The sequence below is a fragment of the Sminthopsis crassicaudata genome, chromosome 2 (assembly GCF_048593235.1).
Source record: "Sminthopsis crassicaudata isolate SCR6 chromosome 2, ASM4859323v1, whole genome shotgun sequence".
In the NCBI taxonomy this organism is placed as follows: Eukaryota; Metazoa; Chordata; class Mammalia; order Dasyuromorphia; family Dasyuridae; genus Sminthopsis; species Sminthopsis crassicaudata.
This window is the reverse complement of record NC_133618.1, coordinates 88,008,226-88,028,838: the sequence shown is the minus strand read 5'-3', so window position 1 is coordinate 88,028,838 and position 20,613 is coordinate 88,008,226. Positions and strand designations below refer to the sequence as shown.

At 32.9% G+C, this 20,613-nt stretch overlaps 1 protein-coding gene across 5 annotated transcripts in view; it reads left to right on the top strand.

Annotated features, from left to right (window-relative positions):
* Nucleotides 1-20,613, top strand: part of SRBD1 (S1 RNA binding domain 1) — a 302,637-nt gene that overhangs the window by 77,047 nt on the left and 204,977 nt on the right. For all 5 annotated transcript variants that reach the window (XM_074286722.1, XM_074286726.1, XM_074286723.1 and 2 more), the window contains 2 exons: nucleotides 4,195-4,285; nucleotides 6,128-6,235. In XM_074286722.1, coding sequence (XP_074142823.1) covers nucleotides 4,195-4,285; nucleotides 6,128-6,235 — 199 coding nt within the window. The remainder of the gene's footprint in view (nucleotides 1-4,194; nucleotides 4,286-6,127; nucleotides 6,236-20,613) is intronic.

Here is a 20,613-nt window from a genome sequence, read left to right as displayed (position 1 = left end):
GGATGATATGAGTTATAAATCTATTTTACTGAAAAGATGGTTATGTCCTTAGAAACTGAAAATGCAAGGTGTGTTGGGGGGAAAGACAATGAATTGTTTTGGTTATGTTGATTCATAATACAAGTTCTTGAGATGCTGATGACTAGGAGGAAATTGATTTTACAGGACTGGAGTTAAAGGGAGGTGTTCGGATTGGATAATTAGGTTTATCTGTTTAGAGATATTAATTCAATCTAGGATAGATAATGAGATCCCAGATTAGGGAAAAAGAGAGGAGATAGTCTTGGACAGAACATTTGGAGATACTTATTCTTGGTGGTAGAAGGGTAATGGTGCCACAAAGTGGTTTGAGAAGCAGGGATCAGAGAATGTCATAGTAGCAAAGAGTGTAGTCAGTAGTGTTACTATGTTCAGAGAGATTAAATAGAATGAGGGCTAAGAAAAAGTTGTTAATTCAGCCCTTAAGAGATTGTTGTTTGCCTTTAAAGAGAGTAGTTTCAGTTAAATAGTCTGGTTGAAAGCCATAAATGGGAAGTGTAGAATGGTTTTTAAAGGGGTGGGGGTGGGGGGGAAGATATGAGCTACAGTTCTGAGCAGCAAAGAGGAAAAAAGATAAGGAAAATTTGAATGGGATGATGGACCTGGAATTGAGGGGATAATTCATGGTAGGAAAAAGAAAAGGATTGATTTAAGAGCACAAGTTAAAAAGAATTATTAGTAAGTAGACCTACCTCATCATGGATTCAAGAGCCAAGGATGAAAGAGTTGGAGGTGATGTTGAAGAGATTTGAGATATGGAGAGAGGTGGAAATTTGTGATAGATGACCTTGGATTTTTTTTTTTTTTCCTACTTAAAGGGAGAGCTAAATCTTCTCATTTTGCCATTACTAATAATCTTTTTATATCCTCCTTTATAAAACCTTGCCTATTTTCTTTGGTTGCCATGTCTTTCCATTCGAAAAGGGAATCAATTGCTTACTGGCCGAGTTGACTTATAAGCTTTAATTTCTTCATTGTGCTGATTTTGCCATACGGTTTCACAGGAAATGGTATTAATCTTTGAAACACACTAATTGCTTCATTATTCATTTTCCCATGTTGTGTGGGCCCATAGCTCTTTGAAATTGACCAAATTGAAGTTGTTTTTAATTTTTAATTACAATGTCTTCATTTTATCTTTTTTGTTTTTATTTTTGATCCTTGTTCTAACAAGTTGATGGTCTGTATACAGACATAATTTAGAAATGACTCATACATTAGTAAATAGTTGTTTTCTGTCTAAGTTTGTTTTTGTTTTTCTTTATGTCTTAGTGCTTAGCACAGTGCTTGGCACATAGTAAGCATTTAAAAGATGCTTCTTGACTTGATTTCAGGTATAAGAGAAAATAGCTCTGTAGCCTAGGGTTACTTATGTAGCCTCTCATAACCTCAGTTTCCTCTTCTCTGGAATGAGGATATAATTAATGTCACTTTTCTTAATAATTATTGTCTAGATCAGGGCTTCCTAAACTTTTTCTACTTGTGACTCCTTTTTTGCCTGAGAATATAAAGAATATAAAGGCATATGAATCAAATATTTATTTGATAATAAATCATAATTTCACTACCCTCACATTCAGTTACAAAATCCCATATGGGATCATGGACCTGTTAGGATTTTACTAGGTGCTAAGTCAGTTGTCTGATACTTAACACTTCTCTACTTCAGAGTTCACACCTTTAAAAGGAGTTTACACCTTTAAAGGAGTTAGCTCATTGGCCCCTTAAGGAGAACTCCATAAGCCCATGGAGTACCCAAAAGCCCATTCTCTGGGAGGATAAAAGGAGCCAAGACTCAGTGGGGAGAGGCAGTCTGGAGGAAGTCAGTCTGGATTGGGTCAAGGAGAAGACTTCCCCTGGATTCACAAGTCCAGCAGATTCACAAGTCTAAAGGAAAAGCCTGCTCACGGACTTCTGGGAGATTCACATCTAGGATTGAATTCTGGGAAACCCATAATCCCACATTCTTGGAGGCAGAGTCTGATTCATTCCTACATCTACCTTCGTGCTGGCTGGAAGCTTTGGATTCAGATGGAGCTAGAGACTGAAGCTGGCTGGAGACATTCTGACAAGAGCTCATTGGGGAACCAAGGAAAGAGATAGGCCTCTATTAAAGCCAACCAGGGCCCCAGAAAAAGATTCAAGACTTTGAAGGACACAATAGAAGATCTGGACTTTAACTCCTGACTGCATTCTCTCCCCCCCCCCCCCCCAGGCTGGGGTTAAGTGACTTGCCCAGGGTCACACAGCTAGGAAGTGTTAAGTGTCTGAGACCAGATTTGAACTTGGGTCCTCCTGAATTCAGGGCTGGTGCTCTATCCACTGCACCCTCCTGGCTGCATTTTGGGGATTACTGGAACTGAAACTAAAACTAAGGCTGCCTCTGAAGAAGCTCCCCAAGAGATCTGTCCCCAGAGAACGATCTACAATTTAGAGACAACATAACTTCACAATAACCCATAGTTTGAGGCTTTTGTGTGGATCAAATGAAATGATAAGTGTACTGCAAACATTAAAGAATCATGTAAATTTTTATATGATGCTATTATTATGTTACAGTTACCACCTCCAAAGATATTCTTGAAAAGATGTGTACGATGTATATAGGTTGAGGTTTCAGTGTTATTCACAAGTCTTGAGTTTCTTTTGTTACTTCTGAATCACATTTTTCAAATTTTTTTTTTGCATCCCTCCCTTATGCCCAACTTATTGAATTAAAACTGAATAAACTCACTGCATATTAAAGTATATATTTATTTAATTTGTAGAACATTATGCATTTTATTTCATTCTTCAAATAATTTATCTTCTCATCCTCTGCTTTTATGAGTGCAAAAAACCTGAAGTTTTCTTCAGAAGATCTTTTTTGTTCAAGTTCATCTTGAACACTATAATTCAAAATGATCTAGAGAGTATAATGTTTTTTATTGTCTTTGGACGCAAGATAAAACCAAGTCTAAGAATATCTTCAATTATATTTCTAAGGAGAGTGAGTAAATACTACCTTTAGCTATAATTTTCTATTTTGTTATTTGTAGTAAAAATTTAAAAATTGCCTACTCCGTCCCCGCAGTAATAAGTTGTTTGTCATTGTATAAGGATTTTATGTTTAGAAGACCCAAAGTTAATTTGAAACTATGGCCAGAAGGCAATAAAACTGTGCATACCTTTTGACCCAGAAATATTGCTATTCAGTATATATCCCAAGAAAATCAAAGGAAAATGGCCTATACTTAAACATATTTTTAATAGCCTTTTTTTTTTTTTTTTTTCTTTTTGTGGATAAGAATGTGGGGATGTCCATCAAATGGGGAAAAAGGCTAAATGAGTTGTGACATATGATTATGATGAGATACTATTGTGATATAAGAAGTAACAAGCAGGATGCTTACAAAATATTCTAAGAAGACTTACATGAACTGATGCAAAGTGAAATGAGTAGAACTAAAAAAATATTGTACACAGGCGTAGTGATGTTTTACAGTAATCCATATGAATGACTTAGGTACAGTGATCCAAAACAATCTGAAGGACTGATGATTGAAAAATGCTCTTCACTTTCATAGAAAGAACTGATGGAGTCTGAATGACAATTGAAGGATACTTTTTTTTTTTTTTGATCTGCCTTTTCTTTTGCCACATGACTAAAATGGAAATATTGAACGTGATTGCATATGTATTATCTATATCAAATTGCTTGCCTTTTCAAGGAGGGAAAAGAAGGGAAAGAATATATAACTAAATTAAAAAGAATATTAAAATTTTTTGTTTAGATGTAATGGAAGAAAAAATAAAAAAGTAAATCTCAAAAAAACCTTATAGTTAAATCAATATACATACAATATACATGTATAGTTTAAAAACTTTGATTCTTAGCATTCTGCCTTTTCTGCCATTTCTTCCCTGCAGAAGCAGAAGATAATTGCCTAAGACTTCAGACTATTTTAAATGTTTCTTAGTTTCTTGAGTTTTTATGGCCAAGTAATTTACTACCAAATAGCTAGACCACCCATTCATCTGATTTCTTTTTGAAAGGACAATTAAAATATTTCTTTCCTCCTAAAACTTGCCAAATTTTAAGTTTGAATCTGATTGATAGTGTCTTTGATTTTTCTAAATTTTCAATAAATGGCTTTCATTTTTTATTTTTTGAAGGTCAAATACTTCATACTGGTGTTGTCTACTTGCATTCAGGAGAAGGATTCCGAGAAGCAGAAAAGATAAAAAGACTGTTGCTGAATTTCAAGTATGAAAGCATAACTTTCTGGGTACTTCTATAGTGTATTCAACTATGAGGGATTATAAAGCTGTGAATGTAAAGGAGAAAAGCCTTTATTTAAGTGGAAAGAGGGCATCACATAAAAAGCCACATCTCAAGAGAGAAGGATATTTGAAAACTCAAAGAAGATATTTTTGTTTACCAAAAAAGAATGGTATATCTAGTAACTTACTCATTTTATTCTTTTAATTAAGATTTTCTTAATACTTTTAAGGAAATAAACTCATTGTAGACAGGTCATAGGAGTTCCTTGTAAATATGACTAATTATGCTATTGGCTATGAAGTTCCTATTAGGATTTTTGAATGTTTTGCTTTTTAAGAGGCCTTTTTTGAGGAAATATAGTAACAAGTATCATGTTAGGCTCATATTTCTTAGTTTTATGAGCACAAATATTAGCAAGAGAAATACTGTGTAAAACATATCACCATGGACATCTAGAAAATGATGAATATATGGCAGAAACATTTTTTAGAGTTACAGAATCTTTAGTTGACAAGAGAACTCATCTGATCCATTCTTTTGTTGTTAAGTGGGGACCATCTTAGACCAATGAAAAGTTTTCCTAGTTGAATTAGGACCTTGATGGACAGTGAACATTTGAGATTAAGCTTGAATTCTTGGACCAAGTGACATTTTTATCTGTTTCTGTTTAAGGCCATGTGATGTCATGTGCTTTCAAATTCTAGTTTGATAGCATTTTAGTGACTATTTCTTTTAATCCTGTCAAGTTTCCAAGTCAAAAGGAAAACTGATTATGTTGGAAACATGGGGCATGTGGGTAAAAAGTAAAAGAATCTTTTTGAAGATGACTGTGGAAATACACGGGAACTCTGAATACACGGGATCCACCTGACAGTGGGTGCTGGAGATCCAACCCAGACCTACAGAATGGATCTCCTCTTGTGAGAGGATGATACAAGGAGACGGAGGCAGTTGCTGTTCTCTGACCTCTCTGACTGAGAGGCCTTTGCATTATCTGACCTCCTTTCTCTTCCCTCTGCCTCCAATTTATCTCGTTCCCAGTCAGCAACAACTGTGTCAGCAAAGGTTGCCCTGTAACTCCTTCAGATGTTATGATTCACAGCTGTGGAGGCTCTCGGAGAATTGACCTGTTCTTTAACAACAATTTTCCGTTTTTGTTTTTTGCTATTATTTCCTCCCCTCGCCCCTCTCCCCAGCATGGTCTGCACACTGAGAAATGCAAGCAGCACTATCATTTCTAGATGGTTGTAGCAGGTGTTGATCTTATCCAGGAGGCAAACTTTCAAACGGAGAAAAGGACTATAACCACAACAGGCATTTAAATCTCTCTTCAGTCTCCTGGCTCAGCCCTTTGTTATATCAGCCCATTTGATTATCCTGACTAAAAAAAGTCTGACCGCCTGCTCTTCTTCTTTCCTTCCCCACGGCTTCCTAAAGGAATTCTGGAAGGATCCTTCTCATGAACAGTTCTGGTTTTTCTTGTAATTCTTACCCCACATTCAGGTGCCATAGTTGGACTAGAGGAAAGCTGTTGGAATACATGGGAGCCACCTGACAGTGGCAACTGGAGATCCAACAGCTCCCTTGTATTCCAACAGATGGTGATGGTGATTATTATCATCTTTTTTCAATTGAAGGGAAATTTTACTTGGACAATATCTCTTCCTTTTAAGCAGTATGAGATAAAGCACAGGCTGTTAGGATATGTTCAAAAACACAGGTACCTATCAGAGTATCTGCTTTGGAATGCATTGTCTTATTGCTAACTGTGAAGATAAGACTTTTTCTACTTCTGTGAGACTTTATTTTTTTTTCCTTTTAAAGCTGCAGTACTATAGTGATTGGAAATGGAACTGCCTGCCGTGAAACAGAAGCTTACTTTGCAGATCTGATAATGAAGAAATACTTTGCACCACTGGATGTTGTTTACTGGTAAGGATGTTTTAGGATTTGTTTCAGAATATATTTTGTTAGTGGTTGTAACTTTTCTTCTGGCATCTTCTTTTTCTCACATTTTTTTTGGGTGTCTTTTTTATTTGAAGAGATTAGTATTGCTCATAAGTTGCTGTTCTAAGTGACATAATGAGGCCAAAGATGTTTCCCCTAATGCTGTGTAATAGCAGAGGTGAAGTCAAAGTATTCCTTAGAATAGATGAAGTAGCAGAAAGTCAGGATTCCTTGAACTTATAACGGAATATAAAGCTGTAATTATTTGGTCCTACTGTAAGTAGTGAGGGATTTGAGGAAATGCAGATTGTGATTGCTAGAACTATTTTTCTCTTAAATTTTAACTTGTTGATTTGGATGTACTTTATAAATTAAGATGAAAGCAATACTTTAAAGAAGTTCTTGTTTGGTTTTCATTTGTCTTTTTTATCAGATTCAGGTTAAATCAAGTGTACAGAATCTTTAGACAGGATATGAATTGACAATTTATGTAACAATATGCACACATTGTGAATATGAAGTAGACATGAATAGATTTAAGGGATTAGATCTCTTAGAGTGCCTGAAGAGTATGAATAAAGTTTTGTGATATTGTACAGGAAGTAACAACAAAAAAATATTCCAAAGAAAAAGAAGAGCAATAAAGCAAAATGACTGTTTGATGATATATTACAAATAGCTAATAAAAGAAGGAAAGTGAAAGGTTGTTCTCTGAAATGATCAATAAAAAGAAAGAAATAGAAGAAAGCAACAGAATGGGAAAGGAATGGAACTCTTCAAGAAAATTAAGATCTATCAAAGAAATGTTTCATGTAAAAATGGGCATGATAAATGATAAAAATTATAGGAACTAAACAGAAGTAGAAGAGGTGGCAAAATATATAAGCAAAGTATACAAGAAATATTTTTCCTTTTTATCTATCTATTTATTTTGTTGGGGCAGTTGGGGTTAAGTGACTTGTCTAGGGTCACACCAGCTAGTAAGCGTTAAGTGCCTTGAGGCCAGCTTTGAACTCTGGTCCTCCTGACTTCAGGGCTGGTATTCTATCTACTGTGCCATCTAGCTGTTAACATCAGTGTTAACCACTGTTAACCATAACTGTGTAATTACTGATTTAGAACCATACAATCTGGAGAATGAAGTTGACTGGGACCTAAGAAGCATTGTTAATAATAAGGTTAGCAGAGGTGATACTATTCCACCTGAGCCATTTAAAATTCTAAAATAGGATTCTGTTGAAGCACTGCATGCAGTATGCCAGCAGATTTGGAAAACTTAACAGTAACCTCTGGATTGGAAAAGATCATCTTTTCTATATCCCAGTCTTAAAAAAAGAGCAATGCCAAGGAGTGTTCAACTTACTGAGTAATTGTACTTATTTTACATGCCAGCAAGGTTATACTTAATATTTTGCAGGCTAGACTTCACCAATACATGAACTGAGAATTACCAGAACAGCCAGCTGTTTTTCAGAGGCAATGGAACTAGATATCATATTGTCAACATTCCCTGGAATATGGAGAAAGCAAAGAAGTTCTACAAAAACATCTTATTCTGCTTTATTGATTACACTAAAGCCTGTGACTGTGGATCACAAACAATTGTGGCAAGTCCTCAAAGAAATGGGAATACCAGATCATCTCATATCCTGAGGAACATGTATGTGGGCCAAGAAAAAACAGAATTAAGCATGGAATAGCTTGATTGGTTTAAGATGGGAAAAGGAGTATGACAAGGCTGTATATTGCCACTTTATTTAACTTATATGCAGATTACATCATGTGAAATGCCAGACTGGATGAATCAAAAGCTGGAATTAAGATTATTGGAGAAAATACCAGCAGTTTAAGATATGTAACTCTGTTGGTACTGTAACTCAGGTATTACAACTGTGATGGCACAAAGTGAAGAAGAATTAAGATGATTTTTGATGAGGGTGAAAGAGGAGAATGTAAAAACTGACCTGAAGTTTAACATTGGCAACTGGTCCTGTCACTTTCTGGCGGAGGGAGAAGTAATGGTAGCAGTATTAGAGTTTATATTCTTGGGCTCAGAGATCACTGCAGATGGTGAATATAGCCTTAAAATTAAAAGGTGCTAGCTCCTTGGAAGGAAAGCTATGACAAATCTGGCCAGAATTCTAAAAAGCAGAGACATTTCCTTCAAACAAAGGGCCATATAGTCAAAGATAGGGTTTTTCTAGTAGTAATGTACAGCTATGAGAATTGGATTATATGGAAACCTGAGCATCTCAGAATTAATGCTTTCAAATTATGTTGCTGGAGAAGTATTTTGAGATTCCTTTGGATAGCAAGGAGATCAAATCAGTCTATTGACTTAAATAAATTAATTCATAGTAGTGATTGGAAGATGAAATACTGGAACTAAAGCTTAACTACTTAAGCAACATAACGAGAAGATAGGACTCATTGAAAAAGACCTTGATGTTGGAAAAAATTAAAGACAAAAAGAAAAGATGATAGCAGATAGTGAGATGGTTATATAATGTCCTGGAAGCAATAAACATGAGATTGGACAGACTTCTAGAGATAGTGGAGGACAGAAGGGCCTGATGTGCTTTGATCCATGAAATCTCAAAGAGTCAAATATAACAGATTGATTAAACGACATACAGACATTACAGATGTCACCTGAAAAAATGTTCAATTTCTCCAAAATCCAAGGAAATTATAATTAAAATAACTCAATAATGAGATCTAGTAGATTGGGGGAAAATGACATTGATAAAAGTGTTGGTGGGGTTGTAGAGAAAGTCTTTCATAGTAAAAAGAATACAAATTGGTGTAATTTTTTTTTGAAGGGGGGGGCAGTGTTCTGTCAGTGCACTGTAGGAATTATACAACTAATTAAACCTCTTGACTCAGTAATCTCATTGCTCAGAATGTATACTAAGAAAATTATGAAAAAAAGGAAAGTTGCCTGTTCAGCAATTATGAGTAACTAGAAATAGTCTTAATGCACAAATGATGAACAAAGCTTTAAGGTATAAATTTAGTTGGGGGGAAGCAGTACTATGCTGCAAATGTGAATTAAAATATGAAGAATGTAAAAAAATCAAAACTATTTTTGGTAAGAATCTCAGATTATTGTGTTTGTTCAATGCATTTGAAAAACTTTCTATACCTCTCTAATAGATATATATTTTTCTCAGTATTCTACTTGTCAGAATTTCCCTTTTTTGGGAGTTTGGATAATGGGGTCTTTTCTGATTTCTCTAAATATTTGCTTCTTAAATATTTGAGCCCCACTCAGAAGCAAATATGTATAGACTGTCATACAGTAAAATTTCCAAAATATTAAGAGTGAAAAAAAATTCTAAATTATAATTTTTTTTATAAATTCAAAATTTATAGTATTAAAAAATTTAAAATAGACAAAAACACAGAGTGAAAATAAGGACATGAGGAACTTTTTCTTATGCTTTGGGTAACTCTAAATATTAGTTTCAATTATAATTTCAAATGAGGCAAAAATAAAAATTCAAGAGAAACACGCAGGAAAACTATCTTATAGAGTACAGAGAATAGAGAATGAAAAAATTTTCTATTATGCTTTTAACCATAATGTAATTTTCCTTTTTAAATAAATCTTAACAATAAAAAAAATCTAAATTATTGATTAAAGTATTGACTCAAGTTGGAGCTATTATTTTGTAATTAAATTACTGTTTTGGGAACTTGCTTTTGGCAAATTAAATATGCTTTTATTATCAAAGTAGATGATAACTTTTATTCTTTTTCATTTCTGTTAATTTTATCAATTTTGGTGTTCTTATCAATCAATGTTGATACTTCTTCTGATAGTCCAGATCTCAATGCATCTCTGCCCTCTTTTATTCTTTTATTCTCCACTTCACTTTATTTGGGCATGTACACAAATGGTTATACCCTTGATCATGACATCACCCACAAGTGTCCCATTTCTGTATTGATGAGCTCTGGAATCTCTTTATCTGATTATGACCTGTTGACGTTGCACTTTTCTTTATTACTTTTGCTACCAAAATCTGCTTTTTGTCCACACTGTGATTTTCCAGTCCTCAATACCTTAGATTCTTCCTTAAGCGATCAACTCTTGGCTATATTCTCTGTCTTTCCACATCTTGAACCCTATTACCCTAACTTATTTTCAATTCCCTTGAACTCAGATTGTAGTTGGAAGTTGGAAGAAGTAGTCAAATGAACTAGGAGAAGAACCAGGGAGGGTATTGTCATGAAAATCCAGATTTGGTTGAATGTCCTAGAGAAGATTTACCATAACTTCTTCTAGGAGTTTGGCTGAGGATAGAGAAAGGATGCTTAATTGTATGGATATTGAAATCTAGTAAGCGTTCTTGAGTGACATATTTTCTTTTTCTTTTTTTTTCTCTCTTACAAATCTAGATACAGTCCTCTTTTTAGGAATGTTGAAATGCCATGATCACACCTTCTGTCTCACATTCTATATGCATTGACTCACAACTCTTACTCTCCTTTTTGTTCCAATAAATCTACCCTCCCCTCCAGTTATCAAGTATTTATTTTCTTCCTTTCCCATTTTACCTCTCCCCCAGTGGATAAAAATAACAACAAAACCCTTTATAACAAATAAGCATAGTCAAGCAAAACAAATCTCCATATTCCCAAAACACCTCTCATTTAGGAGGTGACTAGCATTCTTAATCAGTCCTCTGGAATCATGATTGATCATTTCTTTGAGCAGAATTCTTTATTCTTTTTTTTAAATAGTATGTTATTTTCCAACTACATGTAAAGATGGTTTTTAACTTTAATTTTGGTAAGATTTTTGGTTCCAATTTTTTTTTTTTTGTCTCTCCCTTATCTCTCCCCTCTCTAAGATGGCAAGCAATCTGATATAGGTTATATATGTACATTCATTTTTAACATATTTCCATATGGATATTATTGGGAAAGAAGAATCGGAACAAAAGGGAAAAAACACAAGAAAGACACAAAACAAGACAAAACAAAAGGTGAAAATAGTATGTTTTGATACATACACAGTTCATTCTTCTAGTTGGTGATGGTCCAACTTAAATGGATATTTTCAGATCAGTGCAAAATAATAATTATAATATGACTTTAGGTAAACTTCTTACTACTCTAGGTAGAGTAGTAGTACTTAAAATATTTTTTTGTTTTCTTTTGTTTTTGTTTTTTGGTTTTTTTTGCTAGGATTCACAGAATCTGAGAATGTGAAGAAATTTAGAGGACATCAAATTTACCTATATTTTCCACTTATATCCATCAATCAGTTAATATCTAATATGTGCTTATTATCTGCACTTGGTGCTGTGCTATTTGCTGGGCATTGAATTATAACACTGAAACAATCCTGCTTTCAAAGAATAAAGAGTTACTTCTTTAGAAATAATATTACATTTGTATACCCACAAACATATAAACATGAATGCATGCGTGTGCATTAATTTAGTCACCGCAGATTTTACTAGCAATTGGTAGAATCAGTGAAGGCCTCAAATAAAAGGTCTCTTGGGATAAATTTTGAAGAAAATTATTGAAGAGGCAGAGTAGAGAAGAAAGTTCATTCCACAGTTGGAAGGTATTCTATACAAAGGTCTAGTGTATGAGAAGAAGAGAACAAAGATTATTTTGTTCAAACAAATAGGGAGATATTGACTGGTAAAATGAGACATGTAAAAGCTATTCAAAGTCAAACAGTAAATGAGTTTGTATTTGATCTAGAGGAAATAGGTAACTTTGTTGTTCAGTTATTTTTCAGTTGTGTCCAACTTTTTGTGACCTCATTTGGTATTTTCTTGACAAAGATACTGGAGTGGTTTGCCTTTTTCATCTCTTGCTCATTTTACAAATGAAGAAAATGAGAAATAAAGAGTTAATTAATTTGCCCAGGGTCACACAGCTAGTAAATATCTGAGGTCAGAGTTGAACTCTTTTCCCCTCTTTTTTTTTTTTTTTAAATAAGGTTAAGTGACTTTCCCAGGGTCCCAAAGTAGCACGGATTAAGTGTCTGAAGCCAGATTTGAACTCAGGACCTCCTAACTTCAGGGCCAGTACTCTATCCACTACACTATCTAGCTGCCCCGAGAGTTGAACTCTTGATTATAGGCCTAACACTATACCCATTCCACCATTTAGCTACCCTAAAAATTATTTTCAGCCATGTCTGACTGTTACCCTATTTGGGGTTTTCTTGGAAAAGATGCTGAAGTGATTTGCCATTTTATTCTCTAGCTCATTTTACAGATGAAGAAACTGAGGCAAACAGGTTTAAATGACTTACCCAGAGCCACCTAGCTAGTAAGTCTCTGAGGCCAGATTTTTGTTCTGGAATATCAATTCTCCCGACTCCATTGTGTACTCTATCGTATCACTTAGCTACTCTGAAATTTATTATTGGAATTTATTGAGCCAAAGAGTGTGTTCCATTATCTTTAGTTCTTCCCTCTGCGGCAAAACTAAGCAATTTTATATCTCCTTCCATATGGTAGACATCCTGTCAGATACTTGATTACACTTGGTATACAGACTCAATTTTTTTCAATTTGAATATAACATAAGAAAAGTGGACTGAGAAGATGTTGTGTGATTATCTGCAATCTTGTTTTATTATTATTATTATTATTATTATTATTATTATTATTATTATTATTATTATACTTATTCTGTCCCTTTCCTTAATTTATATTGTGACCATCAAAGACAGACTTTAGTGACTAACATTTTTGAGATAAAACTTTTTTTTCTACTTTGTAATTTGCTCAGTACCAGGGATGTTAAAAATGTATGTAATTGTTAATATCCTTTTTTTTTTCCCATTTTTGTCATTGTACTAAAATGACTAATGTGTTTTTTTACTCTGATATTTAAATAACATTTCATTGATGTATGTGATTGGAAGTGAGGCATCTGGAATATGTACTTTTTTGTGGTTTTAAAATTCTATCTGGACTCAATTTGACAGTTTTGGTTTTAAAATAAATACATTTTACTGCTCTGCTCTTACAGCTCATGTGCTTTCATATACCTATGTCCAACCTAAAGAATGGCAGGACTTTTTTTCTTTCTTTTTCTTTTTCTTTTTTTATTTTTTAAAAAAATGTTAGTCTCTCTTGCGGACCTATGTTTATTGACTTAGATTAGGACTGGACTAAAGCCCAGTGATGGCCATATCTGGTTTTTTGGTTTTTTGTTACAAATCTGCTTTTGTTGCCAGGTCCAATAAAAATTCTTGATTGTTTTTGTTAGTTTTATTGAGAATTCATGCCAAAGATACGATGTATTATAACTAAAACAGATGTTCTGTTTAGACAAGTGTATTTGCTTCAACAGAACTTAAAATGTAAATTAAACAACTTTATGTTAGGCTTGAAAATGAGAATTGATTAACTTTTATATTTCATGAGTGTTTAGACTAAATGAAAAACCTTTAAAAAGTGTAAGAGTGACATTCTGTTTTGATGAGTTCATCCATTGTTAATCATTTCAATTTGAGGTATATATGTACTCGGCTCTTTGAGTTTTCACTCATTCAAATTGACCTCATTCACAAGCATGATTATGCACTTCATAGGTATACTCATCAAATTAATAATTGTTCTTTGCTGAAGAAAAATGCTTTTGTTGTTGTTGTTCTTTTTGGATGCTTATCCATATTTTCCTATTTTCTTTGGCTTTAGATAGTATACCTTGCCCTTATCTTGGGAAAAAATTCTTTCTGGCTTCTATTCTCAAGCTTTAAAAAAATCAAATTATGCAGAATTACCAATCTTTTATTAATCTGATTTTGGTTGTAATTAAAGCAAAATTTTGAAGATGTTTTAAGGATGTTTGAGAAAGATCCCATTTTTAATTTGGGACAGCAAAATTTAAAGCTCAAAAGTCAAACGCTGAAAATTATTGTTCTCTAAGAATCTAGTTCATTTTACTTTTTAGATAGATGTCTAGGGAGAATCAAACTAAACTTTTTATTATCCTTTTTGATTCTAACGTGTGGCTGACTCTTTGCATTTATGCCATACATACTGTTAAGAAATGCCATTTTAAAGTATTCCCAGACCATACATTTCTAATGTTACACCAACCTTAATTCACAATACTTTTCCACTTCATAGCATTTTTATTTTGAAGGGAGGCTAACATTTAGGTTCATATTATGATAATTAGATTTCAAGAGGTTGGGAAGATTAAAAGTGTCTCGGGTCTAGTTGCAGAATAAAGTTTCGAACTACTTTTAAAACTTGCCTGATTTGTGGGTAGAGGTGGTTTTATTTATTCACTACTCATGCAGTATTAATTCGTATTTCATCAGGTACCTACAGTGCTGTAATTCTAGATGTGACCTGGGGACTTGATTTACTTCAGCTACGTTTTCTTTATTAATGTACCATGAAAGAAGTACATGAAAGATAGCCAACATCAAAGCACCTTTTAAAGTAAAATGGTTGATAGGAATTCTCTGGTATTTAACACTCTCTGTCAAATGTTTCAGCTGGTTTGCATCCGTTTACAAGCTATTGCTTGCTGCATTAAAAGAAATCTAAAGCAGTTGTTTCAAGTCTTTTTGGAGATAGAGGTGGGGCTGAGTAGGGTGATGGCTGAAAGAAAATGTTAAATAGAATGTTGGATATAGTCCTTTTCAATGCATATTTCCCAAAGTTCTTTGTTTTTTTTTTTTTCTTTTTAGAGGTCAAAGGGGAAATAATTTCCTAAATAAGGCATTTAGTCTTATTTTGTATGAGTCTTCAGTAATTTTAGTTATCACATAATTGAAATGGGTGGTACAAGAAAATTAACTAAATCCCTATGTAAGAAATGAAGATATGAATATTTTATTGAGAGATTGTTTAACTGCCTAGACATTTATTCTTCCCTGAAACTATGTAAGATCTTTTAAATAATTCATGTTACACTGGAGGTAGGAAAACTACAAAAAAAAAAAAAGAATGATTTATGACAGCTTGTTCTCTCTCTCTCTCTCTCTCTCTCTCTCTCTCTCTCTCTCTCTCTCTCTCTCTCTCTCTCTCTCTTTTTTGTTTTGTTTTGTTTTTACTCAAAACTTACCTCTAGGAAGGGGTTGAAGTTAAAATTCCTCATTGAATTTTTCATGTAACAGTAGCTTGTACTTCTTTGCTGTATAATACCCAAGCAAATATGCTTGCCCTACTCCCAAGTGTTTTGCTTCCTAAGTTATACAATAAATAATTTATTATTTCAAAGAACTTTTTTTATGTTCTTTCAAAATTGTTGATACGTGTACTACTCACCTCTCAAATCAAGACCAATTTGTTTCCCTTTCTCTCTCTCTCTCTCTCTCTCTCTCTCTCTCTCTCTCTCTCTCTCTCTCTCTCTCTCTCTCTCCCCCTCTCCCCCTCCCTCCCTCCCTCCCTCTCTCTCTCTCTCTCTCTCTCTCTCTCTCTCTCTCTCTCTCTCTCTCTCTCTCTCTCTCTCCCTCTCTCTCTCCCTCTCTCTCTCTTTTTAAAATCCACAAACTGTTGTTGATGCTCAGCATTTAGATATCTAACTTTTATTTTGAAATTTAATAGTAATTTGACTAAAAGAGGTAATAACATACACATTCTTTTAGGTGTACAGATCTGTTTGGGTATACAGAGGGAATAATTGAAGGGTAAGATGACTTTAAAAAAAAACACGCTTAATTGGGGAATGTGGTAATCAGAAGCAAAACAGACTTTTGAGTAGGGACAAAATGAAAGGAAAGAGAAATATAAATGGGAAAAATAGGCTGGAGGGGAAATACTTAGTAATCATAACCATGAATATAAATGGTATGAATTCACCCATAAAATTGAAACAGATAGCAGAACATTGTGGTTTTAAAAACCATAATCCAACAATATATTGTTTACAAGAAACACACTTAAAGCAGAGAGAGGGTAAAATTAAAGGGCTGGAGAAGAATTTATGATGCTTAGCTGAAGTAAAAAACAAAAAAAGATAGCAATGATGGTCTCAGACAAAGTAAAAACAAAAATAGATCTAAGACATTTTATATATACATATATATATATATATATATGATAAAACCATATTTTTTCTAAAAGATATGTTAGATAATAAATTAATATTAATACTAAACATCTATGTACCAATGATGAGCATCCAAATTTTAAAGAAGTTTAATGAGTTTTAGGAAGAAATAGACAGTAAAATTATACTAGTAGTGAGTCCCAACTTTCCCCTCTCAGAAGTAGACATATATAAACAAAAAGTAAGAAAACAGTTATGTGGCAGAAAATAGGTACAGACCAATGTATTTTTTTAAAAAAATTATAATAGCTTTTTATTTTTCAAAATACACAAAGATAGTTTTCAACATTCACCCCTGCAAAATCTTGGCTTCCAATTTTTTCCCTTCCTCCCCTCCCCTGAACAGCAAGATAGATAAATATCTTAGACCCTTATATCAGGATAAGGTCCAAATTAGAAGGCGATATAGACATAAAGGATGATTCTAGAAACTGAGAAAAATTTATAAGTATGTGAATCATTCCTCAGTTGATAAATGATCAAAAGATATAAACAGATATTTTTCAGAAATATTTAAAGCTATCTAGAGTCATATGAAAAAAATCACAATTGAAAAAAATACAAAATAAAACTGCTCTGAGGTAAGACTTCAAACTTATCAGATTTGTTAATAAGACAGAAGGAAAATGATAATTGTTGGAGATGATATGAAAAAATAGGGACATATGCCTGTTATGTGTTTTTTTTAATACCTTTTTATTTTCAAAATACATACAAAGATATTTTTCAACATTCATTCCTGCAAAACCTTGTGTTTCAGATTTTTCTCCCCTCTCTCCTCCTGATATCAAGTAATTTAATGAAGTTAAGTATGTTATTCTTTTAAACATATTTCCATATTTATCATGCTGCACAAAAAAAATTAGCTCAAAAAAGGAAAAAAATGAGGACAAAAAAAGGCAGCAAACAACAGCAAAAAAAGCGAAAATATTCTATTATGATTACACATTCAGTCCACTTTCTGGATGCAGATGGCTTGCTTCCTCAAAAATCTATTGGAATTGGCCTGAATCACTTTATTATTGAAAAGAGTCCTTTGTATTGTATTGAAAAGTGCTTTGTAGTTGATCATTGGATAATCTTGGTATTGCTGTATACAATGTTCTCCTGGTTGAATTCACTTCAAGCATCACTTTATATAAGTCCTTTCTAAAATCATCCTGCTAATCATTTCTTATAGAACTATAATATTCCATAACATTCATAAACTATAATTTATTTAGCCATTTTTGAACTGATAGGCATCCAGTTCCTGCATCTATAAAAAAGGGTTGCTATAAACATTTTTACTCATGTGGGTCCTCTTTCCTTTTTTTAATGATCCCTTTGGAATACACTGATGGTCAATTTGTGAAATAATCTAGCTATTCTGGAAAACAATTTGGAATTCTGCTAAAAAAGCTATAAACATTGCATCCTATTTGATGCTGCAATATTAAACTAAATTTGTATCCCAAAGATCAAGAAAAAATAAAGGAAAAGGACCTATATGTACAGAAATATTTATAGCTTTTTTTCTTTTTGGTTGTTGTGGCAAAGAATTGAAGAATTGTGCTTATCAATTGCACAGTGACAGACCAAATTGTGGTTTATGATTTTGATGAATGCTATTATGTTCTAAGAAATAATGAGCTGAATGTTTTCAGAAAAAACATCAATTAACTGACACAAAGTGAAGTGAATGGAATCAGAAGAACATTGTATACAACAATAGCAATACTGTATGATAATTGATTGTGAATGACTTTTTTGTATCCTTCTAAAGGACTTATGATAAAAAAATACTATATGCCTCCAGAGAAAGAACTGATGGAGTTTGAATGCAGATCAAAGCATTTTTTGGGGGGAGGGGCTTTTTTTGTTTTTTATTTTTGTCTCTTTTTTGCTATGTGGCTGATATGGAATAACATTTTGCAGAACTTCACATATGTAATGCATATCAAATTGTCTTTGCAGAGCAGGCAGAAGGAATTTGGAACTCAGATATTTTAAAATGAATGTCAAAAATTGATTTATTACATGTTAATTGGGAAAATTGAAATATAAAAATTAAGAATAGTTATTCATTCAGTTCAAGGAAGATTTATCTCTATATATTCCTTATTGACTATTATTGATATATTGCTCAATATCCATGGAAACCAAGCTATTTCACCCATGTCAGAAAGAAAAATGGAGGGGTAAAAACCAATGTAGAAGTACAGAAATACTGTGCATTTCGTGGGCCTTTCCATCTTTATTTTGGGTGGATAATGTATTAGTTGTTTAAAGTTTCTTAACAATGCTCTCCCTCCCTCCAGGTATTCTTTGTTCTTTTTCTTGTAAATCCAGAGCAAAAGTCATCCTTTTTTGAGGATTTAATTTGATTTCTACTTCATTTCCATCCTTTCTTTTCATTTCATATCTTTTAGAACTTTTTGTGTTTTGATTTATGTACTCTTCATAATTTAATTGCTAGAAAGATTTTCCTGGCTTGAAACCTAAATTTATTTCTTTGTAATTTATTATTATTATTATTTTTTTACCTAGTTCTTTCCTCTGAGGCTAAATAAATGAAATCTAATGTCTTTTTCACATATTCTTTTAAATATTTAAATAACATTTTCAGTTTATTTTTTGGGGGACATTTTTGATTTGTCATTATATTTAATAGTTTTCAATTTGATACCAAATTATATGCCATCAAATTTCCTGATATGATAGAGAAACTTATTTAAATATAAAAAGGAAATCTAGGGAAGTTATATATTGGGTGGAGGATTTTTGTATTTATAAATTACTTGAAAACTTTTATCACTGTCTTATATTTTTTGTTATTGTTTTGCTTAGTTTCCTTTGCATTAATTCCTATAAGTCTTTACTATTTGGTATGAAGATTTTTGATGAATAATTTGGTTTTAAATGAGAACAAAAATACAAAAAAAATCCATTACTTTGAATTATAGATAGAATTAGATATTTTCTTTGGAAAAAAAAATAACAATTTTTTATTTTATCATTGATTTCTATGTTATATCTCAAGCTTTGTTTTTCCCAGTTCTCCACTTCTACTTTAACCAGTACCAAGAAGGGCTCTAATAATGAAATGACTGTCAAAGCAATATAACTCTCAAATATTTTTATGTGGATTTTTTTTTTTTTGTAGTTTTAAGGATCATATATCCTCAAGAGAATAATAATTTTACTATCTCATAATAATAGTCTAAAAATTAACAATCCTCAATCTTGGTCCAGTTATCTTTTTGTATTGAATGTATTCCTTAATGACCAAAGACAGAGTATGGAACCATTCATGGGCTGTCTGAGGCCCATGAAATCATTTGCTAAGGCAACTTTAGGGAATGATGAGCTGAAAGTTAAGTACAGCAGCCTCTCACTGCTTGAGTTCTATAAGTTGATACTTTTGCATGTGAATGATCTTATAAATATCCAAATGGTCCTTGGCAGAAAAAAAGATTCCTCACCCCTGAACTAAGGTCTTTTTGTAGATGCTTTGTAGTTGTGAAATAAGCCGTTTTCCCACTTTTCCCCTGTCCCCCTTTTTTTCCTTTCTCTCTTCCCCTTCATTTCATATTTCCAAGAATATATTAGTTTAATATAATATTGAAATTCACTGCTGAATTTACAATTGCATTACAAATTTTGGGACTTTTCAAGGCTGATTTGACATTGTAATGGGTATTAATGACATCTCATTGGGTAAAAATGATTCTAAGTTTTCAAAGACTATTCTGATTTAGCTTAAGTTCTGCTGTGTTTCACCAAGCTAGAAAGATTTCTTGTAGAGATCTGGTGACAAAAACCAGTTTACAGAAAATTTTCATTAGTGGTTGTCCAACATCATAAGTGTCTCCTAAGTCATAGGCTTCCTTTGCTCTTTGAAAAAATCATGAATCCTTCAAGAACTGAGTTATTTTGAAAACATAATATAGTATGTGCATTTTTAATATAGGCCGTTTTTTTTTTTTAAAGTACAATTGCCATTAACTTCATATTTATATGATTGGATTCAGGTTAGATTCTTAGTAGTTAAACTTGATTTTCATTTGTGGAGTCTTGTCAATTCTATTTTTAGTATGTTTTATATTCATCCTTTCTGGGTACACTGCCTCCACCCTTATTTTACTAGTTCCTCCAAAGTGCTTTTGCAGATTATTGTAATAGGATTGTAACTGTAATCCCTACCTCTGTTCTTACCAAGTTTCTCCTTTTCTCTTTCCTAATTAAGAACCCCAAGACCTTTCCTTTCATCTCTTTCCTTCTATTCTCATTGTACATCTTTTCCAATGGTAATTTAATCAACTCCCTTT